The 21,937-nt window shown below is 51.1% G+C and overlaps 3 protein-coding genes across 3 annotated transcripts in view; 2 read left to right on the forward strand and 1 right to left on the reverse strand.

Moving 5' to 3' along the window:
• Positions 1-2,111: 2,111 nt before the first annotated feature.
• On the forward strand, positions 2,112-10,640 carry GTPBP2 (GTP binding protein 2). Its single transcript, XM_009283767.1, has 11 exons — positions 2,112-2,134; positions 2,777-2,961; positions 3,268-3,376; positions 3,924-4,121; positions 4,403-4,577; positions 5,218-5,437; positions 5,880-6,015; positions 6,421-6,479; positions 7,284-7,455; positions 7,734-7,898; positions 8,325-10,640. Exons 2-11 carry the CDS (start codon positions 2,828-2,830, stop codon positions 8,520-8,522), a joined length of 1,566 nt encoding a protein of 521 aa, XP_009282042.1. The 5' UTR covers positions 2,112-2,134; positions 2,777-2,827; the 3' UTR covers positions 8,523-10,640.
• Positions 10,641-12,629: 1,989 nt separating this feature from the next.
• Positions 12,630-21,675, reverse strand: POLH (DNA polymerase eta). The gene is made up of 7 exons (XM_009283818.1): positions 21,394-21,675; positions 17,986-18,089; positions 16,792-16,911; positions 16,051-16,174; positions 15,302-15,367; positions 14,437-14,600; positions 12,630-13,568 (listed from the first exon to the last, which is right to left on the reverse strand). Exons 1-7 carry the CDS (start codon positions 21,673-21,675, stop codon positions 12,710-12,712), a joined length of 1,719 nt encoding a protein of 572 aa, XP_009282093.1. The 3' UTR covers positions 12,630-12,709.
• XPO5 (exportin 5) overlaps positions 21,674-21,937 on the forward strand; it is a 31,201-nt gene continuing 30,937 nt past the window's right edge. Inside the window, exon 1 of the mRNA XM_019473242.1 lies at positions 21,674-21,688. Within this exon, the coding sequence (XP_019328787.1) occupies positions 21,674-21,688 (15 nt within the window). The remainder of the gene's footprint in view (positions 21,689-21,937) is intronic.

The following is a 21,937-nucleotide window of genomic DNA, read 5'->3' on the forward strand; positions in this document are numbered from 1 at the left end:
TCGGCCGAGGGTCCCGACGGTGTTGGTGCGGGGCCGTGCCGGGGTTGGGCTAGCAGACTTGCGGGCGGTTCTGCAGCCGGCAGCCCCGGCCCCGAGAGCGGTGTGCCCTCCTGCCCCGGTCTCTCCTCCGGGGTTTGACGTGGCAGCGCGCAGTGCTTGTGCCCCCAGTGCCAGCGAGCTCCCTGTGTGGTCCACCAAACCCTGTCCGTTAGTAGTATCTGCCTGCCTGGCGTCCGTCTGTGGGTGTTTTGCTGTCTGGGAACTAAATAGCTTCGGAAATAACTCATATGCTCAACTCATAGTCCCGAGCATCCTGTTCGCATCTCTACCTGAGAGCCGATCTGGTGGGTGTAAGTCCCTTTCCAGCTGCCAAACTCAAACACTGCTCAGCAGGTTCCAGTGACCCTTCCCAGCTAATTTGGCAACTGTTTTCTTACATGGAGATGCAGATGGTACTGACAGAGTGTGAGGCACTTGCCTCTTGCAGCAGGAAAAAATGGCATTGGTAGTAAGTGAGTGTGTTGGTTAGTTCAGGCAGTTGGCACCGCACTAATAGGACTGCCACTGTAGGATGCATTACATTGCCCTGGAGTCGATTGCTTGGCCCCACTCAGTGAGCTTTCTGTAAAATATAGAAGAGCTGCGCTGGGAGGGAGCAATTCCTCCACAAGGCAGGGCTGTGACTTGGCAAGAAGGGAAAACGGCACTTTGCTACTGTTAGATCTTCTCCACAGGCAGGATTGTTCCCTGCAGCTGCAGTTTAGTTTTTGTTTCTTTCAGCTGGAGGCTGAACAGCCCCCTGTGGTTTCAGCACAGCTTCCTGTCCCTGGCTACCCTGTGCAGTATGTGGCCCAGCAAGTCTAGGCTTGTTGCTTTTCTAGTTTCAGCTGCCTTGAAAGAGACCCACCCCCTTATTTACACGACAGCGCAGTATGTGAATGTGTTTTTCTTAGAGCTGGAAAGCTGGTAGATGGTAAGAGAGGAAAACCTTCCGCAAGTACCCTTTTCTCACTGCATAGCTCCGCTGCCTGAGAGCTGAGCTGACAATTCAGAACTTCCCTCTGTTGGCCTTTTGCCACCATAAGCACCGCTGTGGTTAGGAGCTGAGCTAGAAGGCAAGGAGACGGCTATGGCCTCTCCTGACATGCAAATTGGTGTCCAGAGGAAAAGGAAGTGCTTAATGTTGGCAGCCCCATTTAGACTGCCAGAGTACTTGGCTTCCTGCAGGCTCCAGCCCTTTCTCAGTGGTCCTTAGACCGAATCAGTGGGAAAATTACTTCAATATTGGCAATACATTCTCTCTGGAAAGCTGGAGCCCATCGTGGTTGGAGTGAGCTTGATGAGGACCCGGGCCTTTCTGTGACAACCTAATCTGGCTCCCTCCCTTCCTGGGAAAGTTCTTCTGAGCACGTTGTGTACGAACAGTCCCGATCAGCTCTGGTTCTCCAGAACTGCCAGGCCAGTGACCAGCTTGCTGTACTGCAGAGAAGTCAGTAGCTTGCTTCCTTATGTCTGTAGTCCTCTCTCTTGCAGAGAGAAGATACGCAAAGATATGGAAAGGAGTCAATGAAAAACTAATTGAGGGAGGGAGGGTATCTGTGCAGGAGAGGAGACAGCGACTTTTGTTCCCAGTCCCGTGTTTCTGTGCACATTGGGTAGATGGAAGCTGCTGGATAGGGTGGGAGTGGGATGCTGTGGGTGGCATTGTGGATCGTGGATGGGTGAGGGGGGAGACTTTTAATCATCTGCTGGCCTGTGCCTTTTTGAAACTAGAACTCTCTCTCTGTGACTGTTAGACTGGCCCTATTCTTTACTGGCAGTAAAAACATCCCCCAAAAACAGTATTACGCCCTGTGTCCCTCTCTAGTTTTGTCCTCTGTTTTTTCATGATGTGGGATGCAAACAGCAGAAACAAACCTAAAGTAAGTTCCAGTTGAGTGTAGGAATGAATGGCAGAAGAGGCTGTGACCTAACACAGTATATTTCTGCCACTTTCCCTCTGTCCGAAACCATCAGCACGAGCTGCAGAGTATCTGGGCAGCTGATGCCTATAGAAGTCCCTGCTGGCACAGCATCTAACCTTTGTCTTGTTTCATTCTCTGACCAGGCAGAAGATGGGAACATCGAGTACAAGGTGAGCCTTTTGAGGTTGCAGAAGGAGGTCTTCCTCCCAGAGGGTTATTTTGCAGTGAGTAACTTCACCAAAGACAGCATATGGGGAACATGTCCAAGGAAGGGACAGAAAAGTGGATGCTGTACTAAGGAACTATCAGTCATCTTCTGTGTCTCTGTGCCTAGCAATACCCAGTATGCTGAGCTGGAAGAGTTTGATCTCGGTACTCATTTTTAGGAATCTGTTTCAGGAGATGACACCCACTGTGTTTTTCCTGAAATCTTCTTCCTTTTGAGAGAGAGCTGCAGGTGTCCCTGATAATCATTTGTCACTTTCTTGTGGCTGTTTTGCCATTTGCGCTTACTTGGCTCCTGTGTCACAGACAGGTCCCACAGTGCTGCCTTTACCCCCACAGCAGGCAGGGTACAGATCCCTTTGGCAAGATGCAGGAAAGTTGTTCTACCATATGTATGCACATTTGTGAAACCCTTTCTCACCTCTCCTATGGCTTCTGTGCAGACACTAACATGGGCTGTGTTTTCTAGAGGTGGGTCAGAGTTGGGGGCATTTCTTCATGGTGTTGGGTTAGGGAGTTGCTGGCTTGGGCAATGGGATTCCCTCTGCATCCAGGCTGTGACTATAACTACCCCCTCCGTTAAACAGCTAAAGCTAGTGAATCCCTCGCAATATCGCTTTGAGCACTTGGTGACACAGATGAAGTGGCGACTACAGGAAGGCCGAGGTGAGGCTGTCTATCAGATTGGTGTGGAGGACAACGGGCTGCTGGTGGGCCTCTCAGAGGAGGAGATGCGTGCCTCGCTCAAGACACTGCGCCGTATGGCAGAGAAGTACGTGTTCCCTTTCATCTGCAGGACCCGCAGGCATAAACAGCCTCCAGTAGAGAGGCTTAGCCCCAGGAGTCCCCTGAGGAGCCAGTGGCTCCATTCTACAAAGCCCCTGTATGATTGAAATTCCCTCATCGTGAGGCTCTGGAAATACGAAGGTGGTTATAGGGCTTTTGGCTGGAAGCTTGAGGCTCCTTCCCTGCTATCCCCAGATTTCATCCCATTCACTTTGCCAGCTGTGACTCTAGAGGTGCAAGAGCTGCTGTGTACAAGTGTATGGCTCAATCCTTCCTTTCATGTTTGTGGCAGGGTTGGGGCTGACATTACGGTGCTGCGGGAGAGGGAGGTCGATTACGACAGCGACGTTCCAAGGAAGATAACAGAGGTGCTTGTCCGAAAGGTGCCTGACAACCAGCAGGTAGGGACCTGCGACTTGGCTGTCCTCTCCTGCTGGAGACTTAGAGGCTTCATACAAGCAGCTTCCTTTTGGGATGGGAGCCCAAACCCTAGAGGCACTTTGTCATAGATTGGCCCATAGCAGATGCTTTAAAGACCTGCCAGAGGGAGGCTTGATCATAAAGCTTTTCATCTCCAAGACTGTGGTTGAGGCAGATACTAATAGGGGAGATTGCCTTGATCAGAGGTGAGAAATTATTTCACTTCTACGGCAACAGTTCTGATGCAGGCCAGTGTGCAAACAAGAAGGATTTAGAGGTCCTGCTGCAGCAAATGGCCTTTTTTGTGACATCAAAGCCTGATGTGTCACATCGTAACTCTAGAGAGTGTATCACAACTCCTGGGCAGTGGTTTGCTGGGAGCAAGAGTGGAATGAGCAAGATTACACTGCACGGTGTCCATCATGGAGGGAAGCTCTCTGAGGCCCATCTCCATTGTCATGTAGTGTTCATGCACACCCAGCACAGCAGTGGTTAAGTTTCATGATTTCTCTGTTCTTCTTCCTGTAGTTCTTAGACCTGCGAGTAGCTGTGCTGGGGAATGTGGACTCGGGGAAGTCAACCCTGTTGGGTGTCCTAACGCAAGGAGAGCTGGACAACGGGCGGGGCAGAGCACGCCTCAACCTCTTTCGGCATCTCCATGAAATCCAGTCAGGAAGAACGTCAAGCATCAGCTTTGAGATCCTTGGCTTCAACAGCAAAGGAGAGGTGAGGGAGTGGGCTGCTGAACTCAAAAAGCTAGAGGAGAATAGGACTACCCTCCTGTTACAATTGTGAGTGGGACATGACACAGAGCTGTGCCACCTCTCTTCCCTCCCTTTAGCTGAACCTGAGTGCTACTTGATCATTTGCAACAGATGTCATCTCTTGCACCCATGGTGAATGATGTCTCCTCACTAATTCTGAGGTCAAAGTGGATAGATAAGAGCTGGGTTTTCTCCACTTGCCTGCTGGGGCTTCTTCTCTCACCGAGTCCTTATGTTCCTCAGGTGGTAAATTACAGTGACTCCCGAACAGCAGAAGAGATCTGTGAGAGTTCTTCCAAAATGATCACTTTCATTGACCTGGCTGGCCACCACAAGTATCTGAAAACAACCATCTTTGGCCTCACCAGCTACTGCCCAGACTTTGCTATGCTGGTGGTTAGTGCGAACACTGGCATTGGTGAGTGTTGCCCTGCCTGCATGGATTGACAGCAACGTGTGAAGAGACATTGAGAATGGGGGGAGTGGGTCCTTGTTAGCTGGGAACGGTTGTCAGAAAAAAGTATTAGCCTGGAAGCCTCTACTGATTTCTTGTAAGCCAGTGCCTATGAGTGCCTGGGAGGGGAGCAGAGCTGGGATCCTCTTAACCAGCTGTAGACCGCATTAAACTGTACCCTGGACAGAGAGGCTTTGTTTGGAATTTGAGGCTGTGTTTGTCAGAAAAAAAAACCCAACTTTGACATATTCTTAGGGGTGCTGAATCCTGAAGCCTTGTAAAAAGGCAGCTGGAGTTCTCCCACATTTTTCCTTGACATTTTTGTGGCTGTTTTCTGGCAAACTCTAGCCCAAGAATGAAAAATACTGCATCTTTTTGAAGCAAACAGATCAGTCACAAAAATTCTTGGTGGTTTTTATTTTTCTGGACTGTTGTTTGGTTTTGTTTAAAAGAATAATTTTGCTTTTTCATTGCCTGATGAACTAAGCAGTTAGGGTCAAATCTCTAGAGCGGGCCTGTGGGAGAGCCAGGAGACATAGCTGTCGCATAAACAAGCAACAGTGATGACTGCTACTGCACCTACACTCTCACTTGTCTCCTGCAGCAGGCACAACACGAGAGCACTTGGGCTTGGCCATGGCCCTCAAGGTCCCCTTCTTCATTGTCATCAGCAAAGTTGACTTGTGTTCGAAAGCCACCGTGGAACGGACAGTGAAGCAGCTGGAGCGAATCCTGAAGCAGCCAGGCTGCAACAAGCTCCCCCTGCTTGTGAACTCAGATGACGATGCTGTTACAGCAGCACAGCAGTTTGCACAGTCTCCCAAGTAAGGACCATTCCTTTCTTCTGCTGGGAGCAGGCAATTCAGACTGGGCTGCTGTGTGGAGCTGGGGAAGGGCAACCACAGGGGAGGCGACCACATCTTGAACATCTTGGCTCCTCATCAAGTTTCCTACCTTTGCGTTCTCCAAGAAGGCATCTTCCCCTCCCAGACCTTTTTCTGGGCACTGGGAGCAGAAGGTGCCCGAGGCTGCACTGGAGTTACTTCTCCGTGACAGAAGTGTGGGTTGGCAGGGGATTGGTGCCTCGACCAACCACTGAGGCAGGGGTTACTGCAGAGTTGTACCTAGCCCATGTGCCCTCCTGCTCTAGCCATTTATTGCTGTAGTCTCTGTCCTCTTGCTGGACTCTGTAGATTCAGAATCCCAGCCACCTTCTGCAGCTGCGCTCTGGCCTTCTGCTTATTCCTGTCTATTTATGTCTGACAGCATCACCCCAATCTTCACACTGTCCAGTGTTTCTGGGGAAAACCTGGATCTTTTAAAAGTCTTCCTCAACATCCTCCCTCCACTGACCAACAGTAAAGAGCAGGAAGAACTAATGCAGCAACTCACAGAGTTTCAGGTGCGTAAGGGTAGTTTTTTTCCAGTGCTGGTACTGCACTCATTGCTGTGACATGTGACAAACATCTGGGGGATCTGGACACCATGGGGGGAGATGTGGTGAACTCCTGGGCTATTGGGAGACATTAAAGAAAGGACTCGCTTCTTGAAAAAAGCCTGTTAGGCTGGACTCTGTCCTAACCAAGGGATGACCATCTCAGGGATAAGATTGTTTCTCTGGTTGCCACTTAAAAGGCAGAGGTTCCTCTAATAGGAAGGTAGTGGGAGCTGGTGAAAGCTCTGAGACGGTGTCTGATGACCAGCAGAGAGCTCGCCTCCCTCCACACAAGGGGCGGGCACCTTGTCCTTATTCTGGAGTGCTATTTCACAGCTGTCTGAGCAGCTTATTCTTGTTGCCTTGCTGCAGGTCGATGAAATTTATACTGTGCCAGAGGTGGGGACTGTTGTGGGAGGAACTCTGTCGAGGTAAGTGAGGCCAGGCAGACAAGCGTGGGTGTGAATGGTTGCTGGAGTTCCCACAAGGTTAGAGTCACCCACTGCAGATGTGGAAGCAGTGCAAGGCTCAGTCCTGACTGCTGCCAGATGACTGAGCGTAAAGCCCTACAGGGTGTTGGGAGGTGCCATGAGCAGACCATTGGTCATGTGGTGGCAAGCAGAGAATCTGCTCTAAAGTTGCTGGATTAGGAATGTGACCTGTAGCATGCTGAAGGAAGGCATGCTGGGACCCAGAGTCGGCAGAGGTTAGCCATGATCCCAAGGCGTTGCTTTCTTCCTGAAGCAGGGGGAGGAAATGTAGAGGGCAAGTCCTTCAATCCCAGCAGAGGTTAACTGCATGCTACCCCATGAGAAGGCAGCTGTCCCTCAGTGTTGGGAGTGATCAGAGCAGTTTGGCTACCGGTGCATCAACACAGAACAGGCATCAACTGCAGTCTCTCCAGTGGAAACAATGCAGTGTGGCAGAGCACTGGGGACAGAATGGCCCCTGTCCGTACCTGGTATTCTTAGGAGTGATAGCGTGGCTTTTGCTCCTACTGTAGGAAATCCCTGTTAGTTGGTCCCAGGTAGAGTCCAAGGACACTCACCTCCTTGGCCCTGGGGAGTTTGCGCAGGTTGATCTTGGAGGGTGAAATTTCTTCCTTGTCTGCTGATGAACTCTGTCCTGCTCTTCTAGTTTAGTGGTGGACTTGGTAGTGCTAGGTTAACGGTTGGACTTGATGATCTTAAAGGTCTTTTCCAACCTAAACGATTCTATGATTCTGTCCTGGGCAGTGGGATCTGCCGAGAAGGGGAGAACCTGGTGGTTGGTCCCACTGACGACGGGAAGTTCCTCCGGCTGAAAGTGTGCAGTATCCAACGCAACCGCTCTGCCTGCCGTGTGCTGCGGGCTGGGCAGGCAGCCACGCTGGCCCTCGGACCCTTCGACCGTTCCCTGCTGCGTAAGGTGAGTCCTCCTGTTGCCAGGTTGCTCACTGGTCCAGTGAGCAGGACTGGAGGCTTCCCTGGAGATCCCACCTTGGTAGGGTGGGAATGAAGTAGAGATGTTTGCAGGAAACTTGCAGGAAGGGGAGGAAATGGCCAGGCTACGAAGTAGCATGAGTACAAGGCTGAGAATGGGATGCAAGCACAAGTCGCAGAGTGCAGATGTGTGTGTGGTTTTGGGGGCTATTCAGAAGCAAGGGGACTGTCCCTAACTGGTCTGAGCTTTGGGTTGTTGTGCAGGGCATGGTCATGGTGAGCCCAGAAATGAACCCCACCATCTGCTCAGTGTTTGAAGCCGAGATAGTGCTGTTGTTCCATGCCACGACTTTCCGGAAGGGGTTTCAGGTGACGGTGCACGTCGGGAATGTGCGACAGACTGCTATCGTAGAGAAGATCCATGGAAAGGTAGGCATGGGAGGAAAAGGGAGGAAGATGGACCTTCCTGTGGGGTTTGTTGGGATTCCACCATGCCCTCTAGTAAAGCTAGGGGCTACTGGTATCTGTAGCTGTGTCCCTTCCTAGGAGCACACTCCATCCCTTTATCCTGCCCATTCGGTTGCTTTTCCTCCCAACACGTTAAAGAATTCCCTGCTCGCAAAACAAGCAGCATGATGGACTACAGCAAGACTGTGAAGAGAGGTGAACTCTCAATTCTCCAGAGCTTGTGTCTTCCTGTCTCCCCTTATGCATACAGTAATGGGAAGGGCTCAAGCCATGCAGTCTGAGGGAGGCAACCTGCTCATTTGCCTCATCTTCTTAGCATCCACATGCACCTCTCCTGCATGCATTGGTACGGTAGATAGGTCTAAGCTCTCCCCTTTTTCTTTTCAGGACAAGCTGCGGACAGGAGAGAAGGCAGTCGTCCATTTCAGGTTCATCAAGCATCCTGAATACTTGAAGATCGGAGCCAAGCTGCTTTTCCGTGAAGGAGTCACCAAAGGCATTGGGCATGTCACTGACCTCCAAGCCATCACCACCAAAGAAAACGGCCTGGAGGAGTCCCTGGGGCCTGGACAGCTGAGCTTCTGACTACCACTAGGTCAGAGAGATCTCCACTCACCAACACCCAGGGAGAAGGATGGAAGCTCCCGTGGCTCTCTGAGTGATGCCTGGAGCTGCTGCTGTCCCGTTCTAGCGTGGGTGTCCCTCCTCCGCACTGTGAGATGGAGCCTGGGAGAGTTTCTCGCATTCAGTGCCGTACATGGGGCAAGTTAAGCATGTTCTCCACATCGCCTGCAGCTTTCGTTACCCTGCCCTCCTTCAGAACAGATCAGAGGCACCTGCAGACCTGGGCAGGCAAGTTCTGGCTTTGTTTACTGTTTGAAAATTACTGGTTGGGAGGAGCAGAACCCTTGAAGACTAGCAGTGAAGGGATGTTTTCCCAGCTCTGACACAAGATCTGGTCCCATTTCTGCTTTCTGAGCACTGGGTTGATAACAATCTTCTCTTGAGTCATCCTGCAGCACATCCTTCTGGGCGGGGGATGGAAGAGACCCCGCTACCCACAGTGGCGGCTTGGTTGAACCTCTCAGAATGCATTCGGGACACTTTTTAACCGTTTTAATCTTGGTTGGCTTTAATCTGCTGTGTGTCCATTTGTGTGTTGGTTTTGCATTACTCCAATCTGAGTGTCTCACTGTTGGACAAATGTCCTGTTCCCCATTCACATGTACACACTCCTTCAGCATCCTGCTTTCTGACTCCTGGGAAGCTGTGGCTGGTCCGAGTGGCACAGCCTCCCGATGCGATGTCTTGAAGGCAGAGTTTGCACTTGCATCTGTTCCTTGCAGCAGCTGGGCAGGAGGCCCTTCTGTGGAGCAGAGCGGGGCCTGGGCCTGGGCCTGTGTTGGCATGTGCAGGTTGTTTCTATGGATGTTCGGCTGACGGTGCCATCTGCACGTTGGCAGCAGCGGTTTGCAGTGGGCTCCCTGGTGTGGCTGTTCCAGGTCCCAGCCCAGCTTGCTCCTCACACGCTTGCCTTTAATGTGTGAGAACAGGCTGCGTTACTAACACAAAACCAGGTGACTTCTATTGTTTAGATGTGATTTGACAGTGGCGTGATTTTATTTCTGTTTCTTCTGGAGGAAGAATTCTTTTCTTTCCCTTGCCACTGGGGTTTGTTGTCAGAGGAAAGCTGATGTTGCCAGCAAGGACTCTGTGCACAAAGAGTGGAGCACGTTTGTCTCCCGCTCACTGTCGTACAGCTCCCCTGTGTAGCCTGGGAGGTGCAGCAGGGGCTGTATAGCTGTACATAGGCTTTTGGTTTTATTGTTGACTGTTAGACCAAATGTGTCTGCTGTGAGCAACAGGCCTTCAGCCAGCCCTGTCGCATGGCATGGTGGCCTGCCAGCCCTGACAGAAGAGAAGGGCGAGGGCCTGTGATAGCACTTGGACACCCAGACAGCCCTTTTACCACACTGAGAGCAAGTTCTGCTTCTGGGCTGCTGGCACAGGCAGTGCCTGCGGGGCTGAGTGGCCCGTGCTGATCTGTGGACGTCGCAAAGCAGCACACTCTGCTGGGCTGGGCTGTAGGAGGTGGGGAGGTGGCGGCTGCACCCTGCGAAGAGCATGCTGAGGCATGGGGAAGCCGGTGAAATGGTGGTATCAATGAAGGGATTCAGAGGCAGCTCAGTAGTGACAGGAGTGACCTGTCCCGTGGGGGGAGCACTGACCCAGCTGAAAACCTGCTTCTTCCCCATCAGCCCAGCAGTGAGGCAGCAGCTGCTGGCTCAGGGTCGCTGCTCAAGCAGGATCCCTCTTTCTTCCCATCCTGGCAGTGGTCTTGGGTGTTACAGTGACATGGTCTTTCACCCATGCCTGCAAGAAGGACAGACCCAGCTGCCAGCAGGCTCTTCCCTTTGGTGCTAGTGGGTCACAAAGCAAGCTGCCTGGGGGGTGGGGGGACTCTGGCTGTTGGTAGCAGCCCTGGTGTTTTCTGCCCCAAAGCGGGCATAGGGTGCTGTGACCTTCTCTGAAATAGCTGATGGTTGGTCTCACCTCGTCCCTGCCATCTGTGGCATGACTGTTCTTGGTGCCATGCTCTTCATAATTGCTGTTTCGTTGTCTTGAATTTTTCTAATGCTGGGATTGTCCCTGTTTCCCAAGCATCTATATATAAATGTACAGAATAAAGATGTTTTATTGAGCTTGCTGGCTGAGTTGTACAATGAGCGAGGGTGGAGCTGGGCTCTTGCCCTGCTGCCCTTGGAGCTGGGTCACGGTTGGAGATGGCTGCCCTACACCCCTTCCTAAGCTTCCTGGATTCAGCCCTATAAATACTGTCCTGTGGTGTGGAAGGAATGCACGCGCGCTGCTGTTTACAGCCGTGCCCTCCTGGCTTATCTGAGCAAGCCTGGGTCTGCAGCCTCGGGTGACAGGCAGCCACGTCACCCTGAGCACAGCACTTTGGGCTGTTGTGGGTGGAACGGGCTGTGGCGGGTGCTTCCTCGCAGCCACAGATTCCCCCAGAGCCTAATTAAAAGGATGCTTTCTAGGGCACACATCTAACCGGTGCTTTGTTTTTAAAAATAGCTTCAACCTTATCAAGGGGTTTGTGACTGCCTTCTCTCCCTGCGAACAGGTTGTTCCCTTGGGACAAGCAGAGGCGGAAAAGCTTCCCTGTGGAGGTGACTTGTGTCACTGAAGGGATTTACCTGTTCTCAACTTTTGTGTCAGGTAGTGGCCTCTGCTGAGTCCAGTCCTGCCACTTAGGAAATGAGACGTGCTGCTGTCACAGGAGCATAAGGCAACCCTGTCAGACTGGTTGCTACTTCTCTTTACATGAGGACTTTGGGAAACTTGTCACTTTGCAATGTGAGGACTGTCATTAATGGGAGTGACTCCGTAATTCCTTCCTCTGCTGATTACCAGCAGAGCTGCACGCACCAGAATGAGCTTCTTGTGCTTCCTGAAATCTCACAACTGTGTTGTGAAGTATTAGACCCCTACTGACAGCAACGTAGCAGCTTCCCAGCACAGGCTGTCTGCAGGAAGGAGAGCAGCTCAACGGCTGCAAGTAGGATAGTGCAGTTCAGAAATGAAGGGGAAATAGCACATGCAAATACAGCTGTACTTTGCATTATTATTGGCTGCCTGAAAGGCTCTCTCCCCCTGCTCAGGGAGGGGAAGCCTTCAGCTGATGAAACTCTCTTGCAAAGTGTTTCCAAACCCCACCCAGTGCTGCCTTGATGTGGCACGTTCCTTCCTCCTGCCTCAAGAACTGAGTTCAAATTATTGGCAGCAGCACTTCTGGAAGACGCCAGTGGGCTCCAGGCAGCTAGCAGTGTAGCACAGAGCTGAGCCCTGCTGGGTAGTTGAGGGCAAGCACATCTCTTGCCCTGGAGCTGGTCTCGCCCTCTCTCGGTGCCTGCTTGTCCCCTCCATGATATCCTGCTTTGTTGGCTGTTGTAATTTGAGGGGCACTGGTGACTCTAGCATGTTTCCCATCCCTTCCTTGAGGACTCTAGCAGTAGACTGTTTATGTATTGATAGCAATTACAAGGAACTGGTGCTGAGATTTCAAAAAGCCCAACAAAAAGTATGCCTGTGCAGCTCCAGCTTCCTCAAATCTTATTTGACAGAAGCAGTGTTCCTTGCATGCTCCAGAGCTGGTGATAAGCATCACGCGATGGACTGCTACACAGAGGGAACTGCCAAACAGTCTATAACAAAAATCCTGATTGCGGGGGGGATAAAAATCAGTGTCTTCCAGGTGGAGCGGGGAGAAGGAACCACAAGGCTAAGCTACCATATGTAAGTTACACAGTAAGGGCAAGGCCTGCAACTGCAGCCAGAGAACCACCATGAGGTGAAAGCTTCATGCTAAGTGACTGGATAGGGGTTCAGGCCTAGGCTTAGCTGGAGATTCCCTGGGATAAGCCACTGTGCTTACAGTGCCTGCTTTTACAGTAGGAACAGGAAGCTGTAGGAACAGAATTACTGAGCAGTGATGCTATGGAAATACCCATGGCAGGAGGTGTAGGTCAGAGTACCATACAGCTTCCGGTAGCACCAAGCTGCCACCAGCTAAACTGGGTATGTCCAGCATCATACACAATTCCCGAGTTCCAGTTCCTCTTAGGCTTGGAGTAGAGATAATTTATTAGACTTTTCTGCATTAAAACCTGACAGGCGGTATAAAAACTTTTAACTGTATTTAAAAAACACTGATTCTTTAAAAACACTGATTATCTAAAAACTCCCAGCATGGCTGGGAGTTAAGGAGGTAAGCGCTTAAAGAAAAAATCTAAAGTTCTTGTCACACCTTCTCTGGGTCGTTTTGCACTAGATCCTGCTGGAGTCTTGAGCTTGTTCTTTGCCTTGGCAGGAGACCTGGAAGCTGCAGCCTTTGGGCTGGGAGCTGCTGCTGGAGCTGTGGGAGCACCGGGCTCCAGGAAGGAGCTTTGCAGCTCCAGGGCAAAGTGGTAGTCCATGTGCTCTGGGAACTCCCACACCAGCACGAGCTGGCCGCACTTCTCACAGCGCTGCTGGTCCCCTGGCGAGGCAGGAGGGAGCAGGATGAGCTCAGGAGAGGGTGGCAAATTCTGCTCATTTCCTTCCATAGCTGGCTCTAATTTCAGAAGGGTCCTGGAGCTCGGTGGAGTCGAGGGTGTTTGTGTAGCATCAGACAGTGACTTCTCACAGGGAAGCCGCTTGTAAGGAGAAGTAGGGCTCCCATCTCTGGGACTCTGCTTCACAGGGGACTCCAGGTCACACTGCACAGAGGCAAGTCCAACGCCATCTCTCTCTTGGTGCTCTGGAGAGCTGGGCACAGGTGACTCTGCAGAGGTAGCAGTGGGCAGGCTGGTTGCTGCCGCTGTCTGTGACTGCTGCCTTTCTGCCGCCTTTTGGAAGAATGACTCAATAGCATTAGCTGGCTTCTGCCTAAGCTCTTTGCTTGGGCTCCTAAAGAACTTGACCCTGGGCCTCCTAGAAGATGTGGTGTTTTGGCTGGTGGTGGCAGTGCCATCAGGCTGGGTATCACTTGTCAGGAAACTGGCAATGCCTGCAGAGAGGAGTGTGGCAGGCTCTGAGAACTTGCTTGCCGAGAGAAGCACCGATATGAGTGGTGGAGACCTGCAAAGGACAGACCAACATCAGCTCAGACACCAGCCTGGGAAGCAAGAAGTCTTTTGAGGTAAGACTTTTAAGCAACATAAAATGTTCACAGGCAGGGGACAGGGGAACTGCAGTCCAGGTATCTGGCAAGGGGTGGAAGAGATGTTTCTTCTGACAAAATGTTAGTATTGCTACCTCCAGAACAGTCTCACAGACATAGCAGGCTGCATTGCGCAGAGCAGAAAGCCTCTTCCCAGAACAGCATTTCCCAAAGGAAAGGGCACTGGAGGCAGGGGCAGCCGGCCTGGACTTTCAGTCCACCACAGGCCAGAGCTGCTGTGAGACTCCCAGGCAAGGTGAGAGGGCCTTAAGGGAGCAGCAGTCTTGTTGGAGCCTAACGGACAGGACCTTCTTGCCTTCACTATGCCTCGGCCTTCACTGCAGAGCCGGAGGAAGGAAGGAAGTAATGTTGAATATGGGAGCTGTGCACCTTAGTTTTCCTTCCTGCCCCAATGGCCTCTTCCCAAAAAGCACCTTTGTCCTTAGGGGAGGAGAGCAAGGCCTAGTTAGCTTTTCCAGCCCAGCAGGGCAAGGACTGCCTCGCTCCAGCTGGACAACCCCTGCCAGTAGCAATCATCAGCTCCAAGTACAGAAGTCAGAAGTGTCTCGCCAGATGTGGGGCTAGGAAGAGGCCAGGCTCTCAACAGCTGTCCTACCGCTAACAAGTGAAGGTCACTGTGCTCTGCTGTGCGTGTGCTGGGGATCACTTTTCCTGTCAGTCGGCATAACACTCTCATTCCTTTCTGTCAGGTCCCTGGCTCATCCTCCACCTCCCGCAGCAGAACGACCCCTGACAGGGACGTGAACCACTTCCTCCCACACTCACCAGGCCGCCTGGTGAGCCCCAGCCATGTTGCAGTTTTGGATGAGGGCAAAAGCATCGTTGCACATCTTCTGGGCATCATAGCGGGACAGAGCACAAAAGCGTGACACCCGGGTGTCTCCCTGCATGCGGATGACCACCATCAGCTGCTTGGCCACTCGGTGGTTCTGCAGAGAGAAGAGGTATCTGTGTTTCAAGCGACACCTGCAGGAAAGAGCAGGAAAGGCCGAGGAGACCGTCTCGCTGCCCAGAACTCTGTACTATCAGCTACAACCTCCCGATGATGCTGTGTGACAGATGGCAGCTTGTCCTGCCTGGCCTGATCTCCAAGGGATGAGATACAGGACAGCAAGTGCTTGTACAGCTGTGCCACACAGGATGGGAAGCAGTTAGGCCTTGCTTTCCTTCAAAAGGCAGCTGCGCACCTTTTCTTGGACCCCTGCAGCGATGAAGCTAGCACATTAATCTCACCCTGGCCTGCAGTCTACCATCTGGATTTGAGCGTATCGCTTTGTCTCACAGCCCACAGCACAGGCAGAGCTGCATCAGCAAAGGGCTTGCAAGGGAGCAGCAGTGCGGCAGGATGAAGGTGCAGTGGCTTTCAGGTCCCTGGATCCTAAAGCACAGTACAAGGACCGTCCTTAGCCCTGCAGTGTTCTGGGGCAAAACCATCCTTCCTAGCCAGGCTCCTGCACACCTCTTTGCTTGGGGCACCTCAGCACACAGGCACACATCTGAGGGCAAGCAGATTTCCTCTCCCACCACACACCACCCTCAGCCTCCTGCAAACAGCTCACGGTGCAAATGCGCTGCGTGGCTTCCTGAAGGCCAGCAGGGAGAATGCTGTCCCTGTGCCTCCTCTCCTTACCTGGCTCCTGTCCTTGATCAGTCTGGATTCCAGCTCCAAGGCCAGCTGCAGGAGCCAGTGTTGCACCTGGACAAAACAGTGGTAACAGACAGGTTGGGCCTCTGCTCACAGCACTGCCACCAGGCCAGAGCAATGCTCTGCACACCACGGAATGCTGAAGGGGAATCAGACTGGAATGGACACAGACTATCACGAGGTCCCATATCTGGAGTACTCCTGGAGAAATTGGCCCAGGTGAGGATTCAGCGCTGGAGGCAAGGCATTGTAGATACCATACAAGTCCTGCAGCATTACTACTAGACTTTGCCAAGTAATCTGGGTCCCCTGGATCCAGCTGCCCTGGGTCTCTCTTTGCATCTCTCTACAGCTGTGTGGGAACCTTTCCCCAGCTAACAGGTAAGATGCATCCTCCCTCTTTCTTTGGGCTAGTTACCTTCTTTCTAGCAACCAAGCCCTTGAAGCTTGGCACCATGAATACCTTTTGAACAGCACAGGCCCACAGTTTTGCTCGTGGAAATTACAACAAGGTTGGACCTCTTTGTGCAGGAGTTTGTCAGTGCATTTCTGTCAAACAGGGATTTCCCTAATTTTGGGGCCCAAACCACCTCCTCCCACTGAGCCCCTAGGCTGAGTTCCAAGGCACCATGACACAGAAAAGCAGCAGTTTTGCAAGCTAGTATCAGCTTTTAGTGTTCTCATCTTCTCCAGTGCAAAGGCCAAGCCTTGTGCTAGATATAGGTTTCTCCTACCTCCTTCTGCGTGGCCAGGGCTGTCCTCCCAGGGAAGTTCTTGCTGCAGCCAATGGACTGGGGCAGGTACCGGTTTTTGACAGGTTCCTCTTCAATTCCTCTGCACAAGTCATAAAGCCAGGACCTGAAAGCCAGAGGAAACATGAGGTGAAGGCAGCCACAGACAGGCAGGCATCACCGGGCAGCAAGTCAGCCTTCTGCTGAGCCATGCTTTCAGCTCTGTGCAAGCTGTGACTGCCTCTCATCCCCAGCTCTGCAGTTGCAGCCGCAGCTGAACAGGCAGGCTTCCTTCAGGCCACAACTGCCTGTCAGCACAACTCCTCCACCTCTTGTCATGAAGTGGCAACAATTCACCAGTCTGCAGGGCACCGCAACCACTGCTCTGGGCCCAGAAGTGGTGTTTCAGGCTCCAGTCCAGCCTTGTAATTTCCTCTGTAATGACACTGTCAAGCCTGCCTGCTTCCCAGCCTGCAGGGAGCCCTTCCATAGCTTGGTCCCGTCCTTAGACACTGTAAAGGAAGGCAGAGGAGCTGGCTGACAGGCAAAACATTATCCTGGGGAGGGTGCCTGGGAGCAGGCGAGACTGGAAACCTGTCTGTGGGCCTGCCAGACCAATGCTTCTCAAGGACGTCACTGAAGTTTTACCTTCCAACCTTCCTAATCACAGCAGAACAACCTGTGTCCGAAAGGAAGTCTCAGTTCCTGCCAAGAGCCAAGTTGTGGTGAGTGGTTTATCATTACCCAGTTTTGTCTCCAAAGTGAGACTGGAGCTCTGTCTCACTGAACTGTGTCAGCTGCCCAATGTACTCTACTCCCAGGATGTCTGTGATAGCAGTGCCAAGCTTGCCTCCCAGGTTACGGCTACAGCAGAGAAAGAAAGAGAAAGAGAAAACACAAGTGAAGCATCATGTGGAGACTATGCCAAGTCTTCTTGCAGCAGGTGTCCCTAGATCAGGACAGCTAGAAGCAGTCAGGAACTAGCAGGACAAAAAGGAACACTTGGTACATAACAGCTCTTCCGCTTGTAGTAGAAGGATGCATAGGAGTTGAAGTGGGAACTGCTCCTTGGCTCACCCAGTTTCAGTGCTTCTCCCTCAGCTCCATCTTCAAAACGTGATCCCAAACCATACTCTGAAGAATGCCTCACATGCTCCCTGCTTCCTCCTACACAGACAGGACCCTTTCCCACACACCCCCCTCTCCATCCCTAGTGCGACACTGAAGGCAGACAGCAGCAGTGCAGGTCTGGAGAGCAGAACCAGGGATCCATTCCTCTGGAGCAGCGGTGCTGGTTAACTTTTCCCTATACAAGGAAAAGTACTTGCACACAGTGTGGATGCTCAAAACCAAACCACATCTGCTCTCTGGGAGCACAGCTCTATCACTCACACCGGGGCACAGCTATGGCCTCCTTGCCCACGGTTGCTCCTGGCTTACACCTATGCACCCCAGCAGTCATCTTGAGCACAGCTCTACCCAGGGAACGCTGCCCACAGAATGCTAGTGGGCTCTTCGAGTGTGGTCCCTTCACCAGCAGGGCTGCGGCTCCCAGGCATGCTCCTCCTGAACTGTCACTTGCAGCTGTGAGGGATTACTGGCAGGATTTCCTCTCCATTTCTTACAAGCATTGACAAGCAGTTACTGTGGAGTTAAAAGCCTTTGCTGGCTGCTATCAATTAGTATCAAATTGCTCTCTGTCAAGGTGGCCAGGAACAGTTTCCTACCCCCAAGTCACTTTAGTTCTGCTCACGCAAGCAACAATAACAAACCAACAGGAGCAAGTACCACAAGAATAAAGACAAACAGGGCTCTCTTCCTGATAAAAGCCTGGATTGTGGAAGCACAGCACCAGCATTTCAAATACATGCTCTTGCCACAGAGCAGCTCAGCCTGAGCCCCAAGCTGCACAAAAGCAGGCAGCTCCCCAGTACTTACATATTGCTGACAGGAAGTTGGCTGAAGAGCTGTGGGACAAATCGTGAAGATACTAGCGTCTGGCGGTTGGGCTTGTTTAACCCACAGGCCAGTTTTGCCAGTGTCTGCAACACAGAAGAGTGTGGAAACCCTGTTATTACAAACTTTGCACTGACTTTACTGTGACTCTACCTAACGGCTCGTGCTGTATCACCTCTAAGAGCTGCATTTGGAATAGCTACTAGGAAGGACATGCAGGTTGCATCGTTGCTTGCTCCCAGGTAGTACCCACCTTCGGACTTGGCACACACTGGCTGGATACTCTGAAAGCACTGCTGCTGACTTCTAGCTCTGCAAAGGGCTGGACTCCTGCTTCAGGCAGCTTAGGGGATCTGGATCTATCACCTATTCTGGTTGACTTAGTTTTCCATCAGGCAAGCATGCTAGAGCTTCCAGAGCATCCACATAATCCTCCCCAGGCTATTTCTCTCACTATGTCTTGCTCCATCTTCTGTGTTTGTCTTGCTTTTTCTCAATGTCACTATTTTAATCTTCTCTCTGCGAGGTCAACAGCAGCATAATGCTGCAAAAGGAAATCTGCAAAATACAGAATTGCTAGCCTGGAAGGGATGTTCTCTAGCCTATCTGCTATACAGCTTCCCCTCCCACTCTAATCTACCACAGAATCAAGAATACACAGACCAGCTTGAAATACGTTTAGCTGGGTGTTTGGGGTTTTTTTGAACAAGTCTAATAATTTCCTCTTTCACTGCTTTACCACACATCCTATAACTAAGCAAAATTTCTTTCCTGCCTATGGAGCTATGACCTTTATTAACAACCTGTTTTATAGGCTTACATACGTTCTCACTCTTTTCTAGACAAAGTAGATCCCTTTCCTTCAACTTTTCATATCCAGTCATTTTCCAGATGTCCAATTATTGTTACTCTTGTTTCACTGGAGACTCTTCCAAGCGTACCCACACTGTTCATAAAGTGAAGTGCTACAAGCTGAACCAATCACTGAGACTTCATGGGGAGAAATAATTTACTTTTTCTGACACCTTCTCTAATCTGCATATGCTGAAACAGGATTTGCCATTTCTACAAGAGCACTCATATTACTGACTCATCCTGATGCTTGGCCACGATAACTCCAGGCTACTTCCTGACTTACTGCGACTTAGCCAAAAGCCTGCTGGTTGCTTTTTTCCTATAAACCACAAAAACAGTCAGTGAAGAGCATAAGAAGCACTGCTTGGTGATTTCAGACTGTTTCTGGGCTTTTCCAAGCCCAGAATTTCAGTTCTAATTTCACCTCCCAGAACTCTCACAGCCCAGGCCCTGAGCCCCATCTGTGCTTAGCATCACCTGAATTCCTACAGCTGAAGCTGAAGCCTCTATAGGCTTCAGTGAAAACACTGGCTTTTAGTTGACATCAGACAGAGAATCCCCCCAGGATCCCACTCTAAACATGCCAATTTGAGTGCAACTCACTGAACAAAATCATTATGGAAAACAGTAAGGTTTTCTTCAGCTAGATGCATGCCCTTCAGATAACCTCAGTCATGTGTTTTGCTAAGGTGTCATTGTCAGCTTATGCAACTCAGGGTGAGGTGCGTTACAAACCTTAAGGTCAACACTTCGCATCTGCAGTTTCCCCTGTACATTAGGCCACTTACACTGTCAAAGAGGGCACACAAATGAGTTTGGCATGAGTGGTTCTTGATAAAACCATGCTGTTATCCTCCAGGTGCTTCCAAATAGCTCATTCAATTATTTGGTCTCATTTATCAACTGGGTTCCTGGTGTACTCTAACAAGTTAGCTCACTAGGAAGAAAAGTCCCTCAGGAGAGTTTTCTTCAGGAAAAAACACGAGCTTAAAAAGCAGGAAACCTCCACCTTGAGTTTTAGGCAACAGTGGCGGTAGCCAGGGAATGGTTTTTGCTGACACAAATTCCCAGCGACTTGGAGGAAGAAGAATACCCGTTTGGGGCACTGAGGTGAGTCGGGTTGCTTTTCCTCTTTCTGGTCAATCAGTCTTTACCCCTGCTGGCCGCGCTTTGGGTGATGCTCAGCCAGCTGCTGAGAGCAGCCGCAGGAGCACTTGGTGCATGACAGGCAGCTGCAGAACAAACGGACTTTGATGCTGCAGCTATAGAGGGTTTCCTGCTGGGTGAAATGCAGGGTGGTTTACTGAGAGCACCTAGCACTCGTTTCATTCTTTGCAAAAGGGGCTTATCTGTACAGTTATGACTTTAGAAATGCACGCTCTGACTAAAAAAAGAAAAGGATAAAGACTAAATGGATGCTTTGGAACTTAAGGAAGATAAATTTCATCTTAGACTGCTGCAGAAACAACTGGAACTATTACCAGCTGTACACAGGTGCTGGAGCTAGTTCTGCACCGGCTCACCTTGAAACTAGAGCAGACTGTGAGGCAGAAATGAGCTAGCTGAGGAAGATCACCAGTGTAGAAATTTCCAGTGGAAGGGAAGTTCAATTTGCTTTTTGCTCTCTTTAATCAAGAATAAAAGAGAACATCCCTGCTATCCTTAGCAGCTTCTCACAGCTTCCATTTTCTATGCCAGCATTCTTTTTTTTTTTCTTCTTAAAAGGGAGTAAGGAAATTATGATGTACTGTGCTATCACTGAAGAACTGTATATCTATACCAGCAAGCACAATGCAGAGATTACCAGAGCCTACATGTGGCTGTGCAGAACACGCTACAGTGCTTCCAAAGCCAGCTCACCTCTGTAGGTACAAACCTTTTCTGCAAAGAATGAAACAAATGAAACACCCTGCATTTCACCCAGCAGGAAACCCTCTATAGCTGCAGCATCAAAGTCCGTTTGTTTCTGCAGCTGCTGTCATGCACCAAGTGCTCCTGCGGCTGCTCTCAGCAGCTGGCTGAGCATCACCCAAAGCGCGGCCAGCAGGGGTAAAGACTGATTGACCAGAAAGAGGAAAAGCAACCCGACTCACCTCAGTGCCCCAAACGGGTATTCTTCTTCCTCCAAGTCGCTGGGAATTTGTGTCAGCAAAAACCATTCCCTGGCTACCGCCACTGTTGCCTAAAACTCAAGGTGGAGGGTTCCTGCTTTTTAAGCTCGTGCTTTTTCCTGAAGAAAACTCTCCTGGGGGACTTAAAACCCTTTTCTTCCTAGTGAACTAACTCATTAGGGTACCCCAGGAATCCAGGCAGTAAATTAATTGAGTGCTGACTGCATAGGCCACATCTCTGGGAAAAAAACTCCTCCCCTTCCCAGACATCCTATAATTTCCCTGAAGGTGTGCTCACACACGGCTGCATTCCCCACACAGCTCATCTTCTATGGGACACTTGGAAGAGTGCATAGGAGAGTGTCTACAGCACGTTCTGACTCTGCTACTCAGAAGAAATCAGGCTGATGTGTTACACACGTACCTTGTTGTGCGAAATCCCAGCTGAACACCTGAATCCTGTGGCTGCTTCTACAGCCACCCTAATTTCTTCCACAATTACTGCACCCATGGTCAGCTGCAGGTCAGGACAATCAGGGTTATCGAAAGACAGCGATGCCAGCCACTCATGCAAGCCACGTTGCCGCAGCTCCTCTAGAAAAGGGACACAAAGGGGATCAACGTGGGTGTTTCTTGCCGAGCCCAGGAAAGGGACCAGTAGCATCAGCCAGCCCCAGCCAACAGCCACGTACTTCTGTAACTGCATGCCAGCAGCAAGGGTGAGAAGCAGGCACCTTAAAAGCCGTTAATTGGGGAAAACATAGATCCCATTTACCATGCTCTTGCTTCGGGGGAGATAAAGCAGCCCACCCTCTACCTCTGTTGATGTACAGGGAGTGTTGCCGATGGAGCGGGAGAGGGACAGCACAGGGGGCCCCGGGGCAGCAGCGCTGGGCTCCTTTCTCGCTGCGTTGTGGGGCCTCAAAGCAAAGCCGTTAGAGCCGTCCCGCCGCGGTATGCAAAGCGGC

Source organism: Aptenodytes forsteri, unplaced genomic scaffold, assembly GCF_000699145.1.
Source record: "Aptenodytes forsteri isolate BGI_AS27 unplaced genomic scaffold, ASM69914v1 Scaffold309, whole genome shotgun sequence".
Taxonomy (NCBI): domain Eukaryota; kingdom Metazoa; phylum Chordata; class Aves; order Sphenisciformes; family Spheniscidae; genus Aptenodytes; species Aptenodytes forsteri.

What these genes read in the sequence shown, in the direction of transcription:
- GTPBP2 (XM_009283767.1), top strand. Translation starts at nt 2,828, where the DNA reads ATGAAGTGGCGACTACAGGAAGGCCGAGGTGAGGCTGTCTATCAGATT. An exon ending in ACCGTTCCCTGCTGCGTAAG is followed by an intron (nt 7,456 to 7,733) that starts GTGAGTCCTCCT and finishes GTTGTTGTGCAG; the next exon opens with GGCATGGTCATGGTGAGCCC. An exon ending in TAGAGAAGATCCATGGAAAG is followed by an intron (nt 7,899 to 8,324) that starts GTAGGCATGGGA and finishes TTTTCTTTTCAG; the next exon opens with GACAAGCTGCGGACAGGAGA.
- POLH (XM_009283818.1), bottom strand. Translation starts at nt 21,675, where the DNA reads ATGCAGTTACAGAAGTACGTGGCTGTTGGCTGGGGCTGGCTGATGCTA. An exon ending in CACTTTGGAGACAAAACTGG is followed by an intron (nt 16,175 to 16,791) that starts GTAATGATAAAC and finishes TCTGGCTTTCAG; the next exon opens with GTCCTGGCTTTATGACTTGT. An exon ending in TGATCAAGGACAGGAGCCAG is followed by an intron (nt 14,601 to 15,301) that starts GTAAGGAGAGGA and finishes TTCTCTCTGCAG; the next exon opens with AACCACCGAGTGGCCAAGCA.